The following is a 25930-nucleotide window of genomic DNA, read 5'->3' on the forward strand; positions in this document are numbered from 1 at the left end:
TGTACATATATAATTATATACAGTATATACCCAGGTTATACCGGCTGTACATATATAATTATACACAGGAGATACCCAGGTTATACCGGCTGTACATATATAATTATATACAGGAGATACCCAGGTTAAACCGGCTGTACATATAGAATTATATACAGTATATACCCAGGTTATACCGACAGTACATATATAATTATATACAGTATATACCCAGGTTATGCCGGCTGTACATATATAATTATACACAGGAGATACCCAGGTTATACCTGCTGTACATATATAATTATATACAGGAGATACCCAGGTTATACCAGCAGCTGTACATATATAATTATATACAGGAGATACCCAGGTTATACCGACTGTATATATAGGATTATATACAGGAAATCCCCAGGTTATACCAGCTGTACATATATCAAATCAAATCAAATAGGCTTTATTGGCACGTCCGAATGGATATTTGGCATTGCCAAAGCTAGTAATGTGTGTGTGTGGGGGGGGGGGGGGGAGTTGGAGTCGAGGGGGAGAGTATGGGGGGGTGGCTGATTTGGGGTATAACAGTCCATGGAATCTCATCTTCCTCTTAGTTAGTGACAGCTGTATGGGGGGGTGGGGGGGTTGGTTTGGGGTATAACAGTCCGTGGAGTCTCATCTTCCTCTTAGTTGGTGACTGCTATATGGGAGGGTGGGGTTGGATGTGGGGGTGGGGTGGGGCGGGTGTATTGGTGGGGGTGGGGTGGGGCGGGTGTATTGGGATAAATATTACAGTCCATGGAGTCTCATCTTCCTCTTAGTTGGTGACAGCTGGACACGTATTGGGCAGCGATCTCCACAGTGGCCTCTTCTTCTCCCAGTAGGATGTAGAGTTTCCTCTTCTCGTCTGGGATGTGGGCAGAGAGTCTTTGGTAGTAGACGGCCCTCACAGCTGAGTATTTGGTGCAGTGTAGCAGGAAGTGGGTCTCGTCTTCTAGGACCCCCTGGTCACAGTGCTGGCACAGTCTGTTCTCCCGTGGCTTGTACGTCTGCCTGTATCGCCCCGTCTCTATCTCTAGGTTGTGGGCGCTCAGTCTGTACCGGCTCAGGGTCTGTCTGTGCTTGGGGTGGCGTATTCTCTCCAGGTAGGTGGCCATGGTGTAGTCCCTTTGTAGGGATTGGTACACGGTGAGTTTCTTGGACTTATTTATTGCACTTCTCCATTCCTCGATGTACCACTCTTTGTCTCTCTCAATGACTCCTTTTATTTGAGCCTTGTTCAGGGCATGTTGGGGGTTTTGGTTTGGCAGATGGCTGATGCTTGCTTGGTAGGTATCAGTTTTTCTCGGGGCTCTGTGGCTCAGCCAGGCTGGGTGGTGGTAAGAGCCAGGACTGTTACCCTGTATGTGTGTCCAGAATGATAGCGCCCTCTTCTGTATGGTGAGCCATAGGGGGAGTCTGCCTAGCTCTGCCCTGCAGGCCATGTTGGAGGTGTTGCGATGGACATGGAGCAGGTATTTGCAGAACTCCAGGTGGAAGTTCTCTGTTGGGCTGGAATCCCACTTTGACTGGTTTGGGTAGGTGGCTGGGCCCCAAACCTCGCTGCCATAGAGATGGATCGGAGCGATGACTGCGTCAAATATCTTCAGCCAGACCCTCATCAGGTCATATATAATTATATACAGTATATACCCAGTTTATACCGGCTGTACAGTGTCGGCCAAAAGTACTGGCACCCCTGCAATTCTGTCAGATAATACTCATGTTCTTCCAGAAAATGATTGCAATCACAAATTCTTTGGTGTTATTATCTTCATTTAATTTGTCTTTTATGGAAAACCACAAAAAGAATTGTCAAAAAGTCAAATTGGATATAATTCCACAGCAAACATAAAAAAGGGGGTGGACAAAAGTATTGGCACTGTTTGAAAAATCATTTTATGCTTCTCTAATTTGTGTAATTAACAGCACCTGTTACTTACCTGAGGCACCTAACAGGTGGTGGCAATAACTAAATCACACTTGCAGCCAGTTGAAATGGATTAAAGTTGACTCAACCTCTGTCCTGTGTCCTTGTGTGACCACATTGAGCATGGAGAAAAGAAAGAAGACCAAAGAACTGTCTGAGGACTTGAGAAGCAAAATTGTGAAGAAGCATGAGCAATCTCAAGGCTACAAGCCAGGCTGGAGTTTGCCAAAACTTACCTGAGAAAGCCAAAACCGTTCTGGAAGAATGTTCTCTGGTCAGATGAGACAAAAGTAGGAAAAGGCATCAACATAGAGATTACAGGAAAAAAAGAGGCCTTCAAAGAAAAGAAGACGCCCCCTACAGTCAGACATGGCGGAGGTCCCTGATGGTTTGGGGTTGCTTTGCTGCCTCTGGCACTGGACTGCTTGACCGTGTGCATGGCATTATGAAGTCTGAAGACGACCAACACATTGTGCAGCATCATGTAGGGCCCAGTGTGAGAAAGCGGGGTCTCCCTCAGAGGTCAGGGCTCTTCCAGCAGGACAATGACCCAAAACACACTTCAGGTCAGCACTAGAAAATGGTTTGAGAGAAAGCCCTGGAGACTTGTAAAGTGGCAGCAATGAGTCCAGCCCTGAATCCCATAGAACACCTGTGGAGGAGGGGGAGAGATCTCTTTGTGGCAGTTTGGAGAAGGCCCCCTTCACATCTCAGGGGGGACCGCGAGCAGGAGCCAAAGAAGAATGGTCTAAAATTCCCCAGGTTATACCAGCTGTACATACAGTATATGCCCAGGTTATACCGGCTGTATATATAGGATTATATACAGTATATGCCCCCCAGGTTATACCGGCTGTACATATAGAAGTATATACATGACATACCCAGGTTATACCGCCATGCTCAGTGTGACTATAGAAGATGTGATATCATTCCTGTTGGCGCGATGTCTCTGTAATGTGATTTCCTCTGGCTCGCCAGCCCGGTACCCATGTAACATATTTGCTGACGTGCCATCTTTAATGACATTACACTCCATCTGGTATGGAACACGTCTTACACATTATATTATGCTAATTAGTCAACCCTTCGCCAGCTGCCAAGACGTCTGCTTCCTCAGCTCGTCATCGCCGCGTCCATGTGTCAGTTTTGGTGAATCTTTGTGAACAATAGAGCCCAAGATATGAATTTTATCTTATGGGCATTATATATGGAGCAACTCAGGTGGAGTTCCCCTTTAAGTAGGTGTAATGCTGAGAATCCTATTAGAGGTATGACCTGTAGGTCTAGGCCAAAATATAAATTTAAAGGGTAACTCCAGCTTCACTTCAGACACGAGCTGGGGGCTCCGGTATCCCTATGTGTTGGATCAACCACAATATGTACCATCGTCTCACAAATGCCATCGGTTTGTTTAGAAACTCCTTAAAATTGCCTAAATTTTTTATTTTTGTCCCTGATGGTTTTTTTTACTGGTCCCACACCCACAAAAAGAAAAACATGTCTGCTTACTTCCAAAAACAGCGCCACACCTTTATACAGATTATGTGTGGTATTGCAGCTCAGCCTTACTCACTTCACTACCGGTTATGGACAGGTGTGGCGCTGTTTATGATTCATTTTTCTCCAATACCGTTTTAATGGCGTTGGGCCTGCTGAGACTTGTAGTTCCAGAGGCGTAGGAAAGGTTCCCTTTAAACCTTGCCCTATTTTTGCAGCCTCACAAATCCCGCTCGCGTCTCGTCGCCTACTAGCTGGGTTTTGGAGAATTTCCCACCAGCTATACAGTGAGACTGTGCGTAAAATATCAAATTAGGGCGAGCTCATGAATAATAGGGAAGGGCCCTTTAAGTAGCAGGTGGGGAGGGGTCAGGGGGGCGTGTAATACCTGTGGACCAGCCTGTGCTCTTAAAGGGGAACTGCGCTGATAAATAGTGCATTGGATCTCCAGGCTGTAGTGGAGGGAAGGAAGATGGCGGCCAAGACCTGGCGCTGGATCCTGATTTCTTGGTGGTTTTTACATGCGGTACTGTGGTATAAACATATATACGGACCCTAAAGGTAAGTATTTCCCCCCTTATAAGTAGAAGGGGGTCACCTGATCCTCTAAAGAAGATAGGATGATTGGTGGGTGACCACCAATATGGCTTCTGTAACCGGCTGAACTGCGATCTGAATCTACCAAAGATGGGGTGTCAACCCCAAGAAAATGGCCCCTTCCTAGCTCCAGTGGGGTAAATTTTAACGCCTCTCCTACCACAAAATCCTTTTGGAGGTGCCAACGCTCCCTCCGAACCTGCCACTGAGCCCACCGGACCCCCACATTGGGTGATTACTCTATTACGCGTCTAGATATCACAAGTGGATTTTTGGTAGCCAGTTTCGGTGTGAACGTAATAAAAAATAATATAAAATGATCAGTATCGAGGGTCCGGGAATTGTGGCGATGTGTTGGGGTAAGATGGGCGATTCCGTAACATGGGCTTTGAATGAGATGTAATGGTCTCAGATGCCAATCAAGCCTGGCAGAGTCCTCCAAGCTGGAAGCCCCCCGATGCCCGGCTGTGACCCGTCATTCCACGGTCCGGTCGCCCTTCACCTGCACTGCAGGCTACGGGGTGGGGGGGCTCTGCTGGTACATGTGGGTGTGTGTGTACATTGTGTGTGTCTGGATGCACACTAAGCCTAGAAATGAGTGTGGCTTCCATCCCTCCTCCCCCACTGCTCCCCTCCCCTCGGCTGCCCTCCACCATTCCTCCCCTTCTCCCCTCCTCACATTCATCAGCCTCTCCTCCCCTTCTCTCCACCTTCCCATTCTTCTGTGCAAGGGATTTATTCCAGCAGCCTGCTCCTTCCTTGCAGAAAGACCCTACTACTCGCTCACTCATCCACACACACACACACAGAGGGGGGATACAGGGAGCCCAAGACAAAACCCCTCGCTCCCATCATCCATGCCTTCACCCCTCCCCCACCGACACTGCTCAAAATGACCCTCGTCCCCTCAAAACGGGCCAAACACCCTAAACCCTACTCCACCATCCTCCTGCCAATATGGCAAAACTTTCTATCCTAAACTTTATCCCATATCCTTAAACCCCCACCAACACCAAACCCAACAAAGAAGCCGGACTCGTCCCCCCCCCCCCTCCATCCCCACCACCATCACCGCTCGCATTTTAACCAAAATCCCAGGATTTCAGGGTGAACAAAGAGCAACCCCCCTTCTCTCCCCAACCATGTTTTTACGAGAGTTCCTCTCAGCTTTGTACATAAGGATGCTGATCACCCTCTGGAATTTTTGGATTATTTCAGCCTTGAGTCTGGATCCCATCTACTGGAATAGCTCCAACAAAAGGTTAGTGGGATTTCGGGAGGGGGGTCCCTGCTAACCCCTAAATCGTGTCCTCTGGTTCTTTTACTGCTACGTCACCTCAGGTTCTGTCATTCCAAATTGCAATGTTTTTGGGCTGGGGGGGGTTTCAAAAAGTTCCAGGTGTGGGATGCTGAGGAGCCTGGTTGGGGGGGTGGGGGTTAATATTTTGGATGCTTTGTATGTATTGCTTGTGATCTGCACTCTTCATAGAGTTAACTCTCACCGACACATCGACAGTGGTCGACAGGCGTGAAAATTTTTGAAAATGCTATTTGCTCCTATCTAACAATGTTGACGCGATTGTTTCTCTTCATTCTAGTTCTAACCCCTCTTCCCACCGCTCAAAAAGTTCTCCAATTTTTTGAAAAATTGTTCAAAATTGTGCCCATAAATTTTTTTATTTTTTTCCGCCTCTGTTGTCGTTTCGCGTCATGATCTCCAGTGGTCTGTGATCTTGGGAGCGATATTAATATTCATTATTCCGGTGACATTTGATGTTCGAGGTGATACGGTATATTAATATTTATGTGCGTTGTGTCAGGATAAGAGGGGGGGGCAAATTAATAAGCGTCCATAAAATAAAACCTACGCCGCCGGCGTCGAAGAAGCGCAGGACGAAAAGACGCACCCAAGTTTCCGTGGAAAGAGCTGTCGTCTCATTCATTCGAGAAATTGTTTTGAAAATTTGAAAATTTGTTTGAAAAATTTTTGCACAATTTTCAAAAACATAGCATCAATGATAATACACCTATGGGTGATACGTACCCCTCTTGGGTTTAGGGTCCCTTTGACTTTCCGTCACAGCTTTCGGGTACGATGTGGCCCCCTTGGATTTTAGAAAGGACGCGGCTCTATGTTATTATTGGTTTTTGTTGCAATTTTGGATGTTTTTTTTTAATTAACCCTTTGCCACGGTTATACCTCTAGGGCTCATAGTGGGGATCTGATCACCCCATGTGTGCCAAGGTTTACAATTTCGACCCACCAACCTGCATGTGGTGACTCCCTCCCCTGTTTCGATAGATGATGAAGCATTTTCGGCATCACCTTTGTGTTGTGTGTTTTTGTTATTGTTTTTTTTTTTAATACACAGGATTTAGCCTCTGACAAGCGCAGGATGACTCACTGGGAGTATAAGCGTAAGAGCCCAGGGCTAATCCAATACTTACAAGCCCGCGGGCTGTAGAGGCTTCCTATACTGTGTCTCAGGACGCAGAGCATCCTCTGTCCATGCCAGACCGATGCTGTGCCGCAAGCCATGGTGGAATGGAACAAAGAGCTTGCAATCGGCCCGGTGTGGGGGAGAGGATGTTGCTCCTGACTCGCTTTCTTTGCAGACGGCTGTGTTTATAGAAAGTGCGCTCAGGACGTAAGATGGAGGTACTACGTGTTATAGTTATGGTATTGGAAACATCTGTGTTTAGATGAATGTAGAAGCCAGGGCTGGGGGCGAGGTGGGCATTTACCTGGTGTGTAAGAGGGGAGGCCGAAAGACATGAAATCGCTCCACGTCACTCCGTCACGTGATGATGGTATGGATACCGAATTAGTCATATGTTTGGTGTTCACATGTATCTCTTCTATAGGGGCCCTATGTGAAGATTGGGCATAAAATGGAAGGAGGCGTGGATCGGGGGACAATGGTGGAGGGGCCATAGACGGGCAGGTACACGGGCGGGTCTAATGCACATATAGTAACATATATAGAAAGTGACAGCGGATCAGACAGTGTATAGTCTCATCGCTGACACACAGACACGAAGCAGCAATTATCTCACAGCCACATGGAATAACATAGTAAATGAGGCTCAAAAATGGAAAGGGAGGGGAGCGGGGCGAGGAGAGGGGATAGGTAGAAGATCTGAAGACTGACGGCTAGAAGAACTGGCAAAATAGAGTGCGTAGGAAGGAGATCTGGGGATATAGACTGCACAGGCAGGAAGACTCTGAAATAGAGTGCACAAGAAGAAGTGGGAAAATAGAGAGTGCACAGGAAGGAGAACTGGGGAATTAGAGTGCTCAGGAAGGGGAACCGGGAAAATAGAGAATGCACAGGAAGGAGAAGTCTGAAATAGAGTGCACAGGAAGGAGAACTGGGGAAATAAAGAGTGTAGGAGAACTGGGGAATTAGAGTGCTCAGGAAGGAGAACTGGGAAATTAGAGTGCACAGGAAGGGGAACTGGGAAAATAGAGAGTGCACAGGAAGGAGAAGTCTGAAATAGAGAGTGCACAGGAAGGAGAAGTCGGAAATAGAGTGCACAGGAAGGAGAAGTCGGAAATAGAGTGCACAGGAAAGAGAACTGGGGAATTAGAGTGCTCAGGATGGAGAACTGGGAAAATAGAGTGCACAGGAAGGAGAGGTGGGGAATTAGAGTGCACAGGAAGGAGAGGTGGGGAAATAAAGAGTGTAGGAGAACTGGGGAATTAGGGTGTACAGGAAGGAGAACTGGGAAACTAAATAGTGCAGAGGAAGGAGATCTGGGAAAATAGAGTGCATAGGCAGGAGGACTTTGAAATAGAGAGAACAAGAAGAAGAACTGGGAAAATAGAGAGTGCACAGGAAGGATAACTGACGAAATAAAAAGTGTAGGAGAACTGGAGAAATAGAGAGTGCAAGAAGGTGAAGTGGGGAAATAGTTTGCACATAAAGGTGAACTGGGGAAATAGAGTGCACAGGAAGGAGAACTGTGGAAATAATGCACAGAAAAGGTAAACAGAGGAAACAGAGTGCACAGGAAGGAAATCTGGGGAAATAGAATGCACAGGTAGGAGGACTAGGCAAAGAGAGCGCACAGGAAGGAGAAATAGGGAAATAGAGTGTACAGGAAAGATATCTGGAAAAATAGAGTGCAAAGGCAGTAGAGCTAAGGAAATAGATCGAACAGGTAGGGGACCAGAAAAAAAGAGCGCACAGGAATGAGGACTAGGGTCAAAAAGGGAATAGGAAGGAGGACGGCGAAAATAGAGTGCACAGGAAGGAGATGCAGGGAAACAGAGCGTACTGACAGGAGAACTGTGGTAATAGAGTGCACAGGCAGGGAACTGGGGAAAGAGATATGCAGAGAGAGTGCACAGGTAGCAGAACTGAGAATGCAGAGCACAAAGCCAAGGGAACTAGGGAAATAGAGCGCACAGGTAGGAGACCTAGATAAATTGAGTGTGCAGATGAAATGGCAATCTTATGTGGCCAGGAAAGGGAATGGGGGCAAAAGAGAAGACACAGGCAGGGGAACAGGGGAAATAAAGTGCACAGAAAGGGTAACTAGGGAAATAGAGCACAGAGACAGAGGAACTAGGGAAATAGCATACAGAGGCAGAGAATCAAATAAAATAGAGCGCACAGGTAGGACATACAGGGAAATAAAGTACACAACAATGTATCGTTGGAAAATAAAGCACAAATACTGGGGAACAGGGAAATCCAGAGCACAGGCAGGGGAGCTGTACAGAGCAAAAGTTTCAGGCGAGGTAATCTGTAATGTAATGTCTGCAGGCAGGAGACAAGAGAGAGGAGACAAGAGAAAGCAAGGAACTGCAGAGGACACTTTTAAGATTGTAAGCACAATGTAGATGGAGTCTTGGAACTAAAGACTCTGGTGTATGGAAAGCGTGTATAGATAATATCTGGAATGCAGGCCTGGTCCTTGGCGTAAGAAAGATGTAGACTGGGAATCTGGCAAAAGCAGAATGCAGGCCCTTGAGTTTAGAGTAAATGGTAGGTAGGCCAAGATGCAGCCTAGGTATATGGGGTAGGTATACAACAGACTGTGTTATAGATAGAGGGGGAATCTAACTTAGTATCAAGGAGTATAGAGAACAGTCTGTGTGAGTAAGTAGTGAGCAGTGTGTGTGTGTGTGTGTGTGTAAGTAGTGAACAGTCTGTGTGTATAAGTAGTGAGCAGTCTGTGTGTGTGTGTGTAAGTAGTGAGCAGTCTGTGTGTGTAAGTAGTGAGCAGTCTGTGTGTGTAAGTAGTGAGCAGTCTGTGTATGTAAGTAGTGAGCTGTCTGTGTATGTAAGTAGTGAGCTGTCTGTGTATGTAAGTAGTGAGCAGTCTGTGTATGTAAGTAGTGAGCTGTCTGTGTATGTAAGTAGTGAGCAGTCTGTGTATGTAAGTAGTGAGCTGTCTGTGTGTGTAAGTAGTGAGCAGTCTGTGTGTGTAAGTAGTGAGCAGTCTGTGTGTGTAAGTAGTGAGCAGTCTGTAAGTGTAGGTAGTGAACAGTCTGTGTGTGTAAGTAGTGAGCAGTCTGTGTAAGTAGTGAACAGTCTGTAAGTGTAGGTAGTGAACAGTCTGTGTGTTTAAGTAGTGAACAGTCTGTGTGTGTAAGTAGTGAGCAGTCTGTGTGTGTAAGCGGTGAGCAGTCTGTGTGTGTAAGTAGTGAGCAGTCTGTGTATGTAAGTAGTGAACAGTCTGTAAGTGTAGGTAGTGAACAGTCTGTGTGTGTAAGTAGTGAGCAGTCTGTGTAAGTAGTGAACAGTCTGTAAGTGTAGGTAGTGAACAGTCTGTGTGTGTAAGCGGTGAGCAGTCTGTGTGTGTAAGTAGTGAGCAGTCTGTGTATGTAAGTAGTGAACAGTCTGTGTGAGTAAGTAGTGAGCAGTCTGTGTATGTAAGTAGTGAGCAGTCTGTGTATGTAAGTAGTGAACAGTCTGTAAGTGTAAGTAGTGAACAGCCTGTGTATGTAAGTAGTGAACAGTCTGTGTGTGTAAGCGGTGAGCAGTCTGTGTGTGTAAGTAGTGAGCAGTCTGTGTATGTAAGTAATGAGCAGTCTGTGTATGTAAGTAGTGAACAGTCTGTAAGTGTAAGTAGTGAATAGCCTGTGTATGTAAGTAGTGAGCAGTCTGTGTGTGTAAGTAGTGAGCAGTCTGTAAGTGTAGGTAGTGAACAGTCTGTGTGTGTAAGTAGTGAGCAGTCTGTAAGTGTAGGTAGTGAACAGACTGTGTGTGTAAGTAGTGAGCAGTCTGTTTGTGTAAGTAGTGAACAGTCGATATGAGTAGGTAATAGTATGGGATAAGTAAAGAGCAGTCTATGTGATGTAAGTAGAGAGCAGTAGGAACCTAGCAGACAGAATGACTAGGATAAGTACCCAGCAGGCTTTATGTCTGGGGTTAGTATTGGGCAGGTTGTATGTCTGGGGTTAGTATTCGACGGGTTGTATGTCTGGGGTTAGTATTTGGCAGGTTGTATGTCCGGGGTTAGTATTTGGCAGGGTGTATGTCTGGGGTTAGTATTCGGCAGGGTGTATGTCTGGGTTTGGATTCGGCAGGGTGTATGTCTGGGGTTAGTATTTGGCAGGCTGTATGTCTAGGGTTAGTATTTGGCAGGCTGTATGTCTGGGGTTAGTATTTGGCAGGCTGTATGTCTGGGGTTAGTATTCGGCAGGGTGTATGTCTGGGGTTAGTATTCGGCAGGGTGTATGTCTGGGATTAGTGTTCGGCGGGTTGTATGTCTGGGGTTAGTATTCGGCAGGGTGTATGTCTGGGGTTAGTATTCGGCAGGGTGTATGTCTGGGGTTAGTATTCGGCAGGTTGTATGTCTAGGGTTAGTATTTGGCGGGCTGTATGTCTGGGGTTAGTATTTGGCAGGCTGTATGTCTGGGGTTAGTATTCGGCAGGGTGTATGTCTGGGGTTAGTATTCGGCAGGGTGTATGTCTGGGATTAGTATTTGGCAGGCTGTATGTCTGGGGTTAGTATTCGGCAGGGTGTATGTCTGGGGTTAGTATTCGGCAGGGTGTATGTCTGGGATTAGTATTTGGCAGGCTGTATGTCTGGGGTTAGTATTCGGCAGGGTGTATGTCTGGGGTTAGTATTCGGCAGGGTGTATGTCTGGGGTTAGTATTCGGCATGTTGTATGTCTGGGGTTAGTATTCGGCGGGTTGTATGTCTGGGGTTAGTATTCGGCGGGCTGTAAGTCTGGGGTTAGTATTCGGCAGGGTGTATGTCTGGGGTTAGTATTGGGCAGGTTGTATGTCTGGGGTTAGTATTCGGCGGGGTGTATGTCTGGGGTTAGTATTCGGCGGGGTGTATGTCTGGGGTTAGCATTCGGCAGGCTGTATGTCTGGGGTTAGTATTCGGTAAGGTGTATGTCTGGGGTTAGTATTCGGCAGGGTGTATGTCTGGGGTTAGTATTCGGCAGGGTGTATGTCTGGGGTTAGTATTCGGCAGGGTGTATGTCTGGGGTTAGTATTCGGCAGGGTGTATGTCTGGGGTTAGTATTCGGCAGGGTGTATGTCTGGGGTTAGTATTCGGCAGGGTGTATGTCTGGGGTTAGTATTCGGCAGGCTGTATGTCTGGGGTTAGTATTCGGCAGGGTGTATGTCTGGGGTTAGTATTCGGCAGGGTGTATGTCTGGGGTTAGTATTCGGCAGGGTGTATGTCTGGGGTTAGCATTCGGCAGGCTGTATGTCTGGGGTTAGTATTCGGTAAGGTGTATGTCTGGGGTTAGTATTCGGCAGGGTGTATGTCTGGGGTTAGTATTCGGCGGGGTGTATGTCTGGGGTTAGCATTCGGCAGGCTGTATGTCTGGGGTTAGTATTCGGTAAGGTGTATGTCTGGGGTTAGTATTCGGCGGGGTGTATGTCTGGGATTAGTATTTGGCGGGCTATATGTCTGCGGTTAGTATTTGGCAGGATGTATGTCTGGGGTTAGTATTTGGCAGGTTGTATGTCTGGGGTTAGTATTCGGCAGGTTGTATGTCTTGGGTTAGTATTCGGCAGGCTGTATGTCTGGAGTTAGTATTCGGCAGGGTGTATGTCTGGGGTTAGTATTCGGCAGGGTGTATGTCTGGAGTTAGTATTCGGCAGGCTGTATGTCTGGGGTTAGTATTTGGCGGGCTGTATGTCTGGGGTTAGTATTCGGCAGGGTGTATGTCTGGGATTAGTATTCGGCAGGGTGTATGTCTGGGGTTAGTATTCGGCAGGGTGTATGTCTGGGGTTAGTATTCGGCAGGTTGTATGTCTAGGGTTAGTATTCGGCAGGGTGTATGTCTGGGGTTAGTATTCGGCAGGCTGTATGTCTGGGGTTAGTATTTGGCGGGCTGTATGTCTGGGGTTAGTATTCGGCAGGGTGTATGTCTGGAGTTAGTATTCGGCAGGCTGTATGTCTGGGGTTAGTATTTGGCAGGTTGTATGTCTGGGGTTAGTATTTGGCAGGATGTATGTCTGGGGTTAGTATTTGGCAGGTTGTATGTCTGGGGTTAGTATTCGGCAGGCTGTATGTCTGGGGTTAGTATTTGGCGGGCTATATGTCTGCGGTTAGTATTTGGCAGGATGTATGTCTGGGGTTAGTATTTGGCAGGTTGTATGTCTGGGGTTAGTATTCGGCAGGCTGTATGTCTGGAGTTAGTATTCGGCAGGGTGTATGTCTGGGGTTAGTATTCGGCAGGGTGTATGTCTGGAGTTAGTATTCGGCAGGCTGTATGTCTGGGGTTAGTATTTGGCGGGCTGTATGTCTGGGGTTAGTATTCGGCAGGGTGTATGTCTGGGATTAGTATTCGGCAGGGTGTATGTCTGGGGTTAGTATTCGGCAGGGTGTATGTCTGGGGTTAGTATTCGGCAGGGTGTATGTCTGGGGTTAGTATTCGGCAGGGTGTATGTCTGGGGTTAGTATTCGGCAGGGTGTATGTCTGGGGTTAGTATTCGGCAGGGTGTATGTCTGGGGTTAGTATTCGGCAGGCTGTATGTCTGGAGTTAGTATTAGGTAGGCTGTATGTCTGGGGTTAGTATTCAGCGGGGTGTATGTCTGGGGTTAGTATTCGGCAGGGTGTATGTCTGGGGTTAGTATTCGGCAGGGTGTATGTCTGGGGTTAGTATTCGGCAGGGTGTATGTCTGGGGTTAGTATTCGGCAGGGTGTATGTCTGGGGTTAGTATTCGGCAGGGTGTATGTCTGGGGTTAGTATTCGGCAGGGTGTATGTCTGGGGTTAGTATTCGGCAGGGTGTATGTCTGGGGTTAGTATTCGGCAGGGTGTATGTCTGGGGTTAGTATTCGGCAGGGTGTATGTCTGGGGTTAGTATTCGGCAGGGTGTATGTCTGGGGTTAGTATTCGGCAGGGTGTATGTCTGGGGTTAGTATTCGGCAGGGTGTATGTCTGGGGTTAGTATTCGGCAGGGTGTATGTCTGGGGTTAGTATTCGGCAGGGTGTATGTCTGGGATTAGTATTTGGCAGGCTGTATGTCTGGGGTTAGTATTCGGCAGGGTGTATGTCTGGGGTTAGTATTCGGCAGGGTGTATGTCTGGGGTTAGTATTCGGCATGTTGTATGTCTGGGGTTAGTATTCGGCGGGTTGTATGTCTGGGGTTAGTATTCGGCGGGCTGTAAGTCTGGGGTTAGTATTCGGCAGGGTGTATGTCTGGGGTTAGTATTGGGCAGGTTGTATGTCTGGGGTTAGTATTTGGCGGGGTGTATGTCTGGGGTTAGTATTCGGCGGGGTGTATGTCTGGGGTTAGCATTCGGCAGGCTGTATGTCTGGGGTTAGTATTCGGTAAGGTGTATGTCTGGGGTTAGTATTCGGCAGGGTGTATGTCTGGGGTTAGTATTCGGCAGGGTGTATGTCTGGGGTTAGTATTCGGCAGGGTGTATGTCTGGGGTTAGTATTCGGCAGGGTGTATGTCTGGGGTTAGTATTCGGCAGGGTGTATGTCTGGGGTTAGTATTCGGCAGGGTGTATGTCTGGAGTTAGTATTCGGCAGGCTGTATGTCTGGGGTTAGTATTCGGCAGGGTGTATGTCTGGGGTTAGTATTCGGCAGGGTGTATGTCTGGGGTTAGTATTCGGCAGGGTGTATGTCTGGGGTTAGCATTCGGCAGGCTGTATGTCTGGGGTTAGTATTCGGTAAGGTGTATGTCTGGGGTTAGTATTCGGCAGGGTGTATGTCTGGGGTTAGTATTCGGCGGGGTGTATGTCTGGGGTTAGCATTCGGCAGGCTGTATGTCTGGGGTTAGTATTCGGTAAGGTGTATGTCTGGGGTTAGTATTCGGCGGGGTGTATGTCTGGGATTAGTATTTGGCGGGCTATATGTCTGCGGTTAGTATTTGGCAGGATGTATGTCTGGGGTTAGTATTTGGCAGGTTGTATGTCTGGGGTTAGTATTCGGCAGGTTGTATGTCTTGGGTTAGTATTCGGCAGGCTGTATGTCTGGAGTTAGTATTCGGCAGGGTGTATGTCTGGGGTTAGTATTCGGCAGGGTGTATGTCTGGAGTTAGTATTCGGCAGGCTGTATGTCTGGGGTTAGTATTTGGCGGGCTGTATGTCTGGGGTTAGTATTCGGCAGGGTGTATGTCTGGGATTAGTATTCGGCAGGGTGTATGTCTGGGGTTAGTATTCGGCAGGGTGTATGTCTGGGGTTAGTATTCGGCAGGTTGTATGTCTAGGGTTAGTATTCGGCAGGGTGTATGTCTGGGGTTAGTATTCGGCAGGCTGTATGTCTGGGGTTAGTATTTGGCGGGCTGTATGTCTGGGGTTAGTATTCGGCAGGGTGTATGTCTGGGGTTAGTATTCGGCAGGCTGTATGTCTGGGGTTAGTATTTGGCAGGTTGTATGTCTGGGGTTAGTATTCGGCAGGCTGTATGTCTGGGGTTAGTATTTGGCGGGCTATATGTCTGCGGTTAGTATTTGGCAGGATGTATGTCTGGGGTTAGTATTTGGCAGGTTGTATGTCTGGGGTTAGTATTCGGCAGGCTGTATGTCTGGAGTTAGTATTCGGCAGGGTGTATGTCTGGGGTTAGTATTCGGCAGGGTGTATGTCTGGAGTTAGTATTCGGCAGGCTGTATGTCTGGGGTTAGTATTTGGCGGGCTGTATGTCTGGGGTTAGTATTCGGCAGGGTGTATGTCTGGGATTAGTATTCGGCAGGGTGTATGTCTGGGGTTAGTATTCGGCAGGGTGTATGTCTGGGGTTAGTATTCGGCAGGGTGTATGTCTGGGGTTAGTATTCGGCAGGGTGTATGTCTGGGGTTAGTATTCGGCAGGGTGTATGTCTGGGGTTAGTATTCGGCAGGCTGTATGTCTGGAGTTAGTATTAGGTAGGCTGTATGTCTGGGGTTAGTATTCAGCGGGGTGTATGTCTGGGGTTAGTATTCGGCAGGGTGTATGTCTGGGGTTAGTATTCGGCAGGGTGTATGTCTGGGGTTAGTATTCGGCAGGGTGTATGTCTGGGGTTAGTATTCGGCAGGGTGTATGTCTGGGGTTAGTATTCGGCAGGGTGTATGTCTGGGGTTAGTATTCGGCAGGCTGGGCATCTGGGGTGAGCAGAGCACACTGGGTACATGAATATAATGACAGGGGCTTGGAGGGACACGTATACTGACAGTGACATATACATAGTGACAGATCTGGGCTACACACTGTGGCTGGTTCTCATAAATCAGCAGATAAAATCTATTTCCATTTTTTTTCTGTACAATTTGTTTAAAATACAAATTAAAATTTTTCCATATTGTGCAAAAATGATTTCTGCCAAAAGCTTGTGCCGGCTCTGTCGTGGACAGGCCGCAATGCCACATTTTTTGGAAAATTTTAATCCCAAGCCCCGAGGACCTAAACCCAATTCACTCGACCTTAAAAGAAAAAAAAACATGGCGTTCATATAGTGGCTCAGAAGATTTCAGAAATGTCCCCCCTTTGCGAAGTAAAATGTCTGGCAATCAGCACAGCGTTACATTATTCTATAATTCACCATCAGCCCCGGAGTCCCTCTGAAAATGACAGGAAATGCTTCTAAAAGCAGCACGCCGCCCAATTACGGCTTTAATACTTGTTATACTTTACAAAAATTCTTCCAGTTCGAGGTTTGCACTTTGTCTTGTTGACTGAATGTTTTGCCCACACGGGTAACCCTCGTGACTTGGTGTTTATGGCGCCACGCTGGGTGTAAAAGCCAAACAAGTACTGGGATCCTCGAAAAAAAAAAACTTAGGATGATGCGGGCGGTATTACACGCGATGATTTCAAGCCACGAAAATCACGGCGGGAGCTGAATATCGTTTCTTGATCTCAAATCTATAGACATCTAGTTCTATAGAGATCTTGTAAGAACGACTCCGAAACACCCCCCCCCGAAAAACAAGGGCAATTTTTTGGCCTATATATATCATTTGACAATTAAAAAAGTTGCATTATTGGGAAGTCTATAATCTACTCTATGCTGAGGGTAATGGGGACCCTCATCTAAAAAGCCCCATAAAGCATCCCAGCAGGGCAATGTCTACATGGGTGGGACCCTATGCAAGCAGCTCTTAGGCTAAGTTCGGAATTTTTTGGACCGGAACCTGAGGCAAAGCCGGGTAGCGGCGGGTAGCGGCGACTGAAAGCTGGTGCACTGCACGGGCATCCAGCCGTGCACTCCGCTCCGAATTAGGCCCAGTGAATGGGCCTAGTCCGGAGGAGGGAGTGTCTTCAGGCCTAATCGCGAGGTGACTCGGCCTGAAGAATGAGCATCTTCCCATCTTCCCAGAAAAACCTCCTGAGCGGCTCCCATTGATTTCAATGGGAGCCGTCTTTTTGGTCAGGATTTTGAAGCGGATACGGCCTCAAAATCCTGACCAAAAAACTACCCTAATCTGTACCTAGATGTTCTGTAAACCCAAAAATTTTAGAAGGCTAGAGGTTGGGTAAAGTTGTGTTTGATGTCGTCTTCATATAGGAGCTATACCTTGGGGTGATTCTCCCTTATTGAGATTCGTTACCCGCAAAGGAACTTTTGACTTGTCGGTCAAATGACTAATCCTAAAATCTCTGACTCATCAAAAACTCTAAAAAAAAATGTCCAAAGTAACTGAATATATCTTATTATCTCCACCTATAGATAGCCACTCAATAAAAAGCTAAGAACAAGGGAGATTTTGAGGGGGGTTTGTTTGGCCTGCCCTACATCATTCTCTGAAATTGCAAAAAGTTGTCCTACTGGAAAGTCTACTCCTTGCCGACGCTTCTCAACATGGTATTTTAGCAGGGAATGTCTACATGGGTAGCACCCCATGGAAGCAGCGCTGAAAATATATAGTCCTAATCTGTACCTAAACCTTCTGGAAATACAAAAATATTGGAATGTTATGGGTTGTGTAAAGTTATGTTTGATGCGCTTTTCAGATTCAGAATCAGAACTCAAAGTGATCTTTCCGATTGAGATTATTTCCCTCAATTGTGTCAAAAGGAACTTTCGAGTTACTGATATGTCTGATCTGACAAGTCTAAAATTCCAGTCTCAACAAAAGCCCTAAAAAAAGGCCTAAAATCCTGAATATATCTTTGTTGCCTAACTCGATAGAAATTATAAGAGAAAATCTAGCTAAAACAAGGGTCATTTTTTTGGGATCTGGTCAGCTGGTCCTCTATACGAGGGTAGTCTGAAAAGTTTCCGACCTCCACATATAGATGGCAACACTCGTCAACCAAAGTTGGGGAATGTGTTCGCGCATGCGTAGGAATGTACTCACAAAAATTTCAGCCATTTGGCACCAGCGGTTTTTCGTTGACAGTCGTTGTGGTGAGTCGATGCGAGTGATTTTTTGAAAATGGATAAAATCGATTAGATATTTGTTTTTGAAAGGCAATACGCCTTCGCAAATTAAAGACGGGGACTCTGCACCATCACGCCAAATTTTGGGCAGCTGAATTTAAACGTGGCCGTACCAGTTTGGTTGACGATGAACATTCGGGACGGCCAAAAACTGCAACCATGAACGAAAACAGCTACAGAACCGTCGAATGAAGGTTAGAGAGATAGCAGAGGCTATGGGCATATCGAAAGAACGTGTTTGCCATGTATTGGTTGAAAATTTAGGGATGAGAAGGCTGACGCCGCACGGGGTGCCGCGATTGCTCACTCTGGACCAAAAACGTGTTCAGATGAACATTGGCAAAGCTCGTATCGTTTGACATTTCAAAAAGTTGCATTACTGAGAGTCTGTAATGTTTCTAATGTGGATCCTCATCTCAAAAAGCCCTAATACGGTCCTTATGTGCAAAAATATTAGGGATCGGGTAAAGTTATGTTTGATCCCAAATTTTACTTACTTCTTAGGGTAAATCTCCTTCATTATTCTCAATTGCGTCAAAAAGATCTATCGAGCTGTCATCTATATAACTAATCCAAAAAGTCTAAAATTCTCAAAAGAAAAAGGTCCTCAAGTCCCCTTTAAATAGCTCCATTCTCCACAATTTGATCACATGTAGGTCGCGATGCCGGTTCCTTTGACCACCAGATGGCTTTCTGTTCATGTGATGGGCCAAAATACCTCGAGGAGACATAATTTTCATATTAAGACATGGACGAGTCAATGAAGCTGTAAAAAACGCGCGACATGAGGCATCTAAATGGCTCATTAATCTTCATATTGTGCATCGAAATTTTTGGACTCCTCAGGTGGCCGTTTAGAGAGAGCAGATCCTTCCAGTAACTAATGTACTGCCCGTTGTTATCTCATGTTTTTGAGATCTGTCGCCTGACATAGTCTTCCGACATCTTCCACATTGCTGTGTGGGGGTCATGCATCACCGTATCCAAATTTGCTGTTGATTTGGAAACTTTAGGTAACTTTTTGAAGTGGCTTCGTGTTTGCAGTGCTTACGTGAGGTAGACGAATATAGGAAACTGGCTTAGACCTTGAGACAAGGCTGCATTCCTGACTGTAACTCCTGAGCCCCGTGAGAGGTCCCTGGAGAGTCAATGAAGTGTGAAATGTATGGGGTTATCTATGTTTTATGATAGTCTTGTCTTTGACACCGGCTCCTGTGTGTCTGAGAGCTCCAACGCCTGCTTTATCACCAGTCCTGAGGGTCCCAGAGGGTTTCTTTAGTGGTAGCTTGTGGCCTGGCTACCTATAGTGTGGACAAATGTCTCATTAGGATCAGATAAACTCTCAGGGGTCGGTTTATTGTATATTCGCCCACGGAAAAGACTGAATTCAATGGGACATAAAGGACAGGGGTCCTGATGTGTGTCAAGAGTGATATAGTCTAATAGGGTTGTGTCATAGTGCAGATCAACTCCTAATACCCTCATCCATTACATGCCACTAAATGCATGGTTGGATTGAGGTCATGGTTTGGGAATGCCACGCTTGTTCTCCATTCTCACATAATTGACTGAGGCCCACGCATTTCATGTCAACCATTGTAGGACGCCCACATGTAATCTTAATTGTCCCTCTACTGCAGTGACAGCCCCTATGTCTGCCTGTCTTTTCTATTAGCAATATACATCTGTTGTAAGTCTCTGTATAAACTAACACTATATTGTCCCCTATGTACAAGAATATAACTACTATAATACTACCTCCTATGTACAAGAATATAACTACTATAATACTGCTCCTATGTACAAGAATATAACTGCTATAATACTACTCCTATGTACAAGAATATAACTACTATAATACTGCTCCTATGTACAAGAATATAACTACTATAATACTGCCCCTATGTACAAGAATATAACTACTATAATACTACCTCCTATGTACAAGAATATAACTACTATAATACTGCTCCTATGTACAAGAATATAACTACTATAATACTACTCCTATGTACAAGAATATAACTACTATAATACTACTCCTATGTACAAGAATATAACTACTATAATACTGCTCCTATGTACAAGAATATAACTACTATAATACTGCCCCTATGTACAAGAATATAACTACTATAATACTGCTCCTATGTACAAGAATATAACTACTATAATACTGCCCCTATGTACAAGAATATAACTACTATAATACTACCTCCTATGTACAAGAATATAACTACTATAATACTGCTCCTATGTACAAGAATATAACTACTATAATACTACTCCTATGTACAAGAATATAACTACTATAATACTACTCCTATGTACAAGAATATAACTACTATAATACTTCTCCTATGTACAAGAATATAACTACTATAATACTACCTCCTATGTACAAGAATATAACTACTATAATACTACATCCTATGTACAAGAATATAACTGCTATAATACTGCCACCTATGTACAAGAATATAACTACTATAATACTGCTCCTATGTACAAGAATATAACTACTATAATACTACCTCCTATGTACAAGAATATAACTACTATAATACTACCTCCTATGTACAAGAATATAACTACTATAATACTACATCCTATGTACAAGAATATAACTGCTATAATACTGCCACCTATGTACAAGAATATAACTACTATAATACTGCTCCTATGTACAAGAATATAACTACTATAATACTACCTCCTATGTACAAGAATATAACTACTATAATACTACCTCCTATGTACAAGAATATAACTACTATAATACTACATCCTATGTACAAGAATATAACTGCTATAATACTGCCTCCTATGTACAAGAATATAACTGCTATAATACTGCCACCTATGTACAAGAATATAACAACTATAATACTGCTCATATGTACAAGAATATAACTACTATAATACTACCTCCTATGTACAAGAATATAACTACTATAATACTACTCCTATGTACAAGAATATAACTACTATAATACTACTCCTATGTACAAGAATATAACTACTATAATACTACCTCCTATGTACAAGAATATAACTACTATAATACTACCACCTGTGTACAAGAATATAACTACTATAATACTACTCCTATGTACAAGAATATAACTACTATAATACTACTCCTATGTACAAGAATATAACTGCTATAATACTGCCACCTATGTACAAGAATATAACAACTATAATACTACCTCCTATGTACACAGGTAGTAGTACACAGCAAAGTTTTTACCGCATCACAGTTTGAGAAACAGTTATACGTATATACAGTATATTGCTGTCTGACTGGCACTGCTGTATAGACATTGCTGTCTGGGTTGTACAGATACTGCTATCTAGCTTGTACTGCCATATACTTATTGTTCTCTGGTTACCACTGCGGCATAGATATTGCTATATGACAGACACTGCTATTTAATTATTGCTGCCTGTCTATCACTTCTTCATAGACATTGTTGTCTGATTGGCACTGTTGTATAGATGTTTCTGTCTGGTTGGCACTGCTATATAGACATTGCTGTTTGGTTGGTACTGCGGTATAGACATCGCTGTCTGGTTTGCACTGCGGTATAGATACTGTTGTCTGGTTGGCACTTCTGTATAGATATTGCTGTCCAGTTGGCATTGCAGTATAGCCATTGCTGTCTGGTTGGCACTGTTCTATAGACATTGTTGTCTTGTTGGCACTACAGTATAGACATTGCTGTCTGGTTGGTACTGCGGTATAGACATTGCTGTTTTGTTTGGCACTGCTGTATAGATATTTCTCTCTGGTTGGCACTGTGGTACAGACATTGCTGTGTGGTTCGCACTGCTGTATAGACATTGCTGTCTGGTTGGAACTGCTGTATAGGTATTTCTGTCTGGTTGGCACTGCTGTATAGACATTTCTGTCTGGTTGGCACTTCTGTGTATACATTGCTGTCTGGTTGGCACTTCTGTATAGACACTGCTGTCTGGTTGGCACTGCTATATAGATATTTCTTTCTGTTTGGCACTGCTGTATAGACATTTCTGTCTGGTTGGCACTGCTGTATAGACATTTCTGTCTGGTTGGCACTGCTGTATAGACATTTCTGTCTGGTTGGCACTGCGGTATAGACATTGCTGTCTGGTTGGTACTGCTGTACAGGTATTTCTTTCTGGTTGGCACTTCTGTATAGACATTGCTGTCTGGCACTGCGGTATAGACATTTCTGTCTGGTTGGCACTTCTGTGTAGACATTGCTGTCTGGTTGGCACTTCTGTATAGACATTGCTGTCTGGTTGGTACTGCGGTATAGACATTGCTGTCTGTTTGGCACTGCTATATAGGTATTTCTTTCTGGTTGGCACTGCTGTATAGACCCTGTTGGAGTTATTGGTCTGGTTTCTTGTAGAACTTTGTAGAAGTTTGTTTGGTGTCAGTAAATTGTGGCACTTTTGTTGAGAAGGGTCCAGACTTCATACATATAGTCCACCTCCTTACTGACATTTTTCATGGATTAAGCCATATGCTGAGGTTTCTCACTAAGACGGTGAATAAAGTCTGTGACATGGTCAACATAAAAACAAAGGATCCCCGCGCTGACCCGGCTCATCTGTGCGTGCTGATACAGGCCACTAATCGTGTAGCATCCTCGGCAGGATAATGGGTTTAGTAGGACATCCAAGTCTAGCGCTAGACCTTTGGGTTAATTTAATCAAAATCTGGTGGGTCAATGAAGGTCACTTACCTAGCTATAAATACCTTGTAAACGGTCCCGCGAAATGTCCTGAGACTTCTTGGAGACTTCTCTTGAATACAGCACGTCTTCTCCAAGTGACATATGTTAAGATTTATAGACCTAGCAAAATACATTTTGCAGTATTTGCAGTTTTTGCCTTTCCAGAATCTTAAGAAGTATCTTATTTCTCCAAGACATTAGTCATCATGTCTTGGCGATTTCTGCTCCTGCTGCTGTATTACTACTACCGCAGAGCTCCACCAGACTCCATATTTCACAATGCGGTATTGGTGGATCTCCTTGGTTGCGATCTATCCTTATGTACAACTACAAAATTGAGCAAAGAGCATCCATTTTTTGGAGTCCATCTTGGTACCTCAAGACGATGGAACCATTAGGACATGGACCGTGAAGGTTTCTTGCAACATGGGACAATCCCAGCCAGTAATGGTGCCTGGTCAACCTTTGCATCTTCATGGTTTTTTCCTTCCAACCATGTTAACGTTCTTCAAGGTTCTACTGAGGTCATCAACATAATGTTATGGTTCTCACCAGAGAAGTAGGTTCTTCAGCCATTTGGTTTCTTCACCCATGACCCCCACAAGTTCAGGTTTCCAAAGTAGTCACCAAGTAGTGGCAGAAACATCTAGAGCAGAAGGAAAGGCGGTCAAAAATAGAGCCAGGAATTATCTCCGGGATGCAACCAGACAAAAGATGAAATGGAGATGTAATAAGAAGATAGACAAACTAGGAGGTCAGACTACAAGGACTAGGCAACAAATCTGAAGGACCAAGGCAAATATAGAATCTAGAGGTAAGGCCTAGTGATCAATTGCTTACAAGATGTAGATCTCCAGATGCAGGAATCCCGTAAATCTATTAGACTTGGGTTGGTAGTCCTCACCTTTTTTTGGGAGCTATAGACCCAACCAGAATGTCATTAGTTGTCAAGTTGCTGAGGGTTGGAGCTGAAGGGTCTTAAGATTTTGATACCAAATGAGATGATTAATGACCTTGTTCTTAATACAGTCGCACGTACAACCCCACAGGTCGTAGTCTTCATCTTATCAAGAACCAAGATTTGGTTGGGGTCTCAATGTTATATCAAAAAGATCTGTGTTGGCGTTGTCCTTTAGGCTGGACCACCCATATTAAAAAAGAACTTCCGACGTGATATCCAAGGATGGGCTAACAACTTAGGTGCACCAGGTGACTTAAGCTGACCCCTTACATGTCCATGACAAGGACCTTAATGGAAGACCACTGTCCTACACCAAACCTCCGTCACTGTCACAGTCGTAAAGTCTATTTATGACATCACGTTTGGTTGAAGTTTGGTTTTGGTTGAGTGCTGGATCTAGCCCATGACTATGGTCTGAGTTTTTGGACAAAAACTAGAGAAGGTCCCAGTACTGGGTGACAAGAGGTTTGGTTTTTAACAAAGAGAAACAAATCAAATCAAAAAAGCTTTATTGGCACGTCCAAATAGATATTTGGCATTGCCAAAGCTAGTAAAGTGTGGGGGGGGGAGGAGTTGGACTCGGGTGGGTGAGTGGTGGGTATGGTGGGGGTGGGGTGGGTGGTTTGGGGTATAACAGTCCGTGGAGTCTCATCTTCCTCTTAGTTGGTGACTGCTATATGGGGAGGTGGGGGTGGGGTGGGGCGGGTGTATTGGGATAAATATAACAGTCCGTGGAGTCTCATCTTCCTCTTGTTTGGTGACAGCTTGACACATATTGGGCAGCGATCTCCACAGTGGCCTCTTCTTCTCCCAGTAGGATGTAGAGTTTCCTCTTCTCGTCTGGGATGTGGGCAGAGAGTCTTTGGTAGTAGACGGCCCTCACAGCTGAGTATTTGGTGCAGTGTAGCAGGAAGTGGGTCTCGTCTTCTAGGGCCCTCTGGTCACAGTGCTGGCACAGTCTGTTCTCCCGTGGCTTGTACGTCTGCCTGTATCGCCCTGTCTCTATCTCTAGGTTGTGGGCGCTCAGTCTGTACCGGCTCAGGGTCTGTCTGTGCTTGGGGTGGTGTATTCTCTCCAGGTAGGTGGCCATGGTGTAGTCCCTTTGTAGGGATTGGTACACATTGGTGAGTTTCTTGGAGTTATTTATTTCGTTTCTCCATTCTTCAATGTACCGCTCTCTGTTTGCCTCTGTGGTCGCCTTTATTTCGGCCTTGGTTATCGTCTGTTGGTGTTTTTGGTTTGGTGGTTGGCTGCTGTTTGGTTGGTGGGTGTCTGGTTTGCTCAGGGGGCTTAGCCAGGCTTGGTGGTGGTAGGAGTCAGGCTTGCTCCCCTGGATGTGTGCCTGGAAAGCTAGCGCCCTCTTCTGTATGGTGATCCATATGGGGGAAAAAAACAAATATGGTATGCATTAAGCCCCTTAATAGTAAGATAGTTTTTGAGCAGTGTCCAAAATGAAAAAAGAAAAATTGTTGACTTACAATTCCATATCTACGGTGTTCCCCTGGAGAGTCCTCACGGATGCACAGGTAAAAGACTCCCTCCGGTCGGAGCCGCAATGATGCAGTAAAGAAAAAAAAATAAATAAAAATAGGGGGAGTCTGCCTAGCTCAGCCCTGCAGGCCATGTTGGTGGTGTTGCGATGGACATGGAGCAGGTATTTGCAGAACTCCAGGTGGAAGTTCTCTGTTGGGCTGGAATCCCACTTTGACTGGTCTGGGTAGGTGGCTGGGCCCCAAACCTCGCTGCCATAGAGAAGGATCGGGGTGATGACTGCGTCAAATATCTTCATCCAGACCCTCGCCGGTGGTTTGAGGTGGTACAGTTGTCTTCTGATGGCGTAGAAGGTTCTGCAGGCTTTTGCTTTCAGGGTTTCTATTGCTGCTTTGAAGCTTCCTGATTGGCTGAGCTCCAGCCCCAGGTAGGTGTAGCTGTTGGTTTTCTCCAGTGTGGAGCCGTTCAGTGTGAATTGTGAGGTGGTGGAGGCTTTATTGTGGCCCTTCTTCTGAAATACCATGACTTTGGTCTTCTTCTGGTTGATGGGTAGAGCCCATGTGGTGCTGAATTTTTCCAGCACTGACAGGCTTTCTTGGAGGTCTTTCTCGGTGGGGGCCAGGAGTAGGAGGTCGTCGGCGTATAGCAGGAACTTCACCTCCCGGTCGTTCAGGGTGAGCCAGTGTAGCCAGTTCATTGATGTAGATGTTGAAGAGCGTTGGGCTCAGGCTACAGCCTTGTCTGACCCCTCGGGCCTGTTGGAAGTATGCTGTCCTTTTCCCATTCACCTTCACACTGCACTGGTTTCCGGTGTAGGAGCTCTTGATGACGTCGAAACAAAGCCATGTACAAAGTCCTTAGTCTGGAGCTCTCCAGAGATCTTAGAGGTCCTACTAGTAGTCCAGGTACTGGCGGCCTACT

At 45.5% G+C, this 25930-nt stretch overlaps 1 protein-coding gene across 1 annotated transcript in view; it reads left to right on the forward strand.

Moving 5' to 3' along the window:
• Nucleotides 1-4683: 4683 nt before the first annotated feature.
• Nucleotides 4684-25930, forward strand: part of EFNB3 (ephrin B3) — a 58167-nt gene continuing 36920 nt past the window's right edge. The window contains exon 1 of the mRNA XM_075272428.1: nt 4684-5303. Within this exon, the coding sequence (XP_075128529.1) occupies nt 5185-5303 (119 nt within the window). The 5' untranslated portion in view covers nt 4684-5184. The remainder of the gene's footprint in view (nt 5304-25930) is intronic.

Source organism: Leptodactylus fuscus, chromosome 5, assembly GCF_031893055.1.
Source record: "Leptodactylus fuscus isolate aLepFus1 chromosome 5, aLepFus1.hap2, whole genome shotgun sequence".
Taxonomy (NCBI): domain Eukaryota; kingdom Metazoa; phylum Chordata; class Amphibia; order Anura; family Leptodactylidae; genus Leptodactylus; species Leptodactylus fuscus.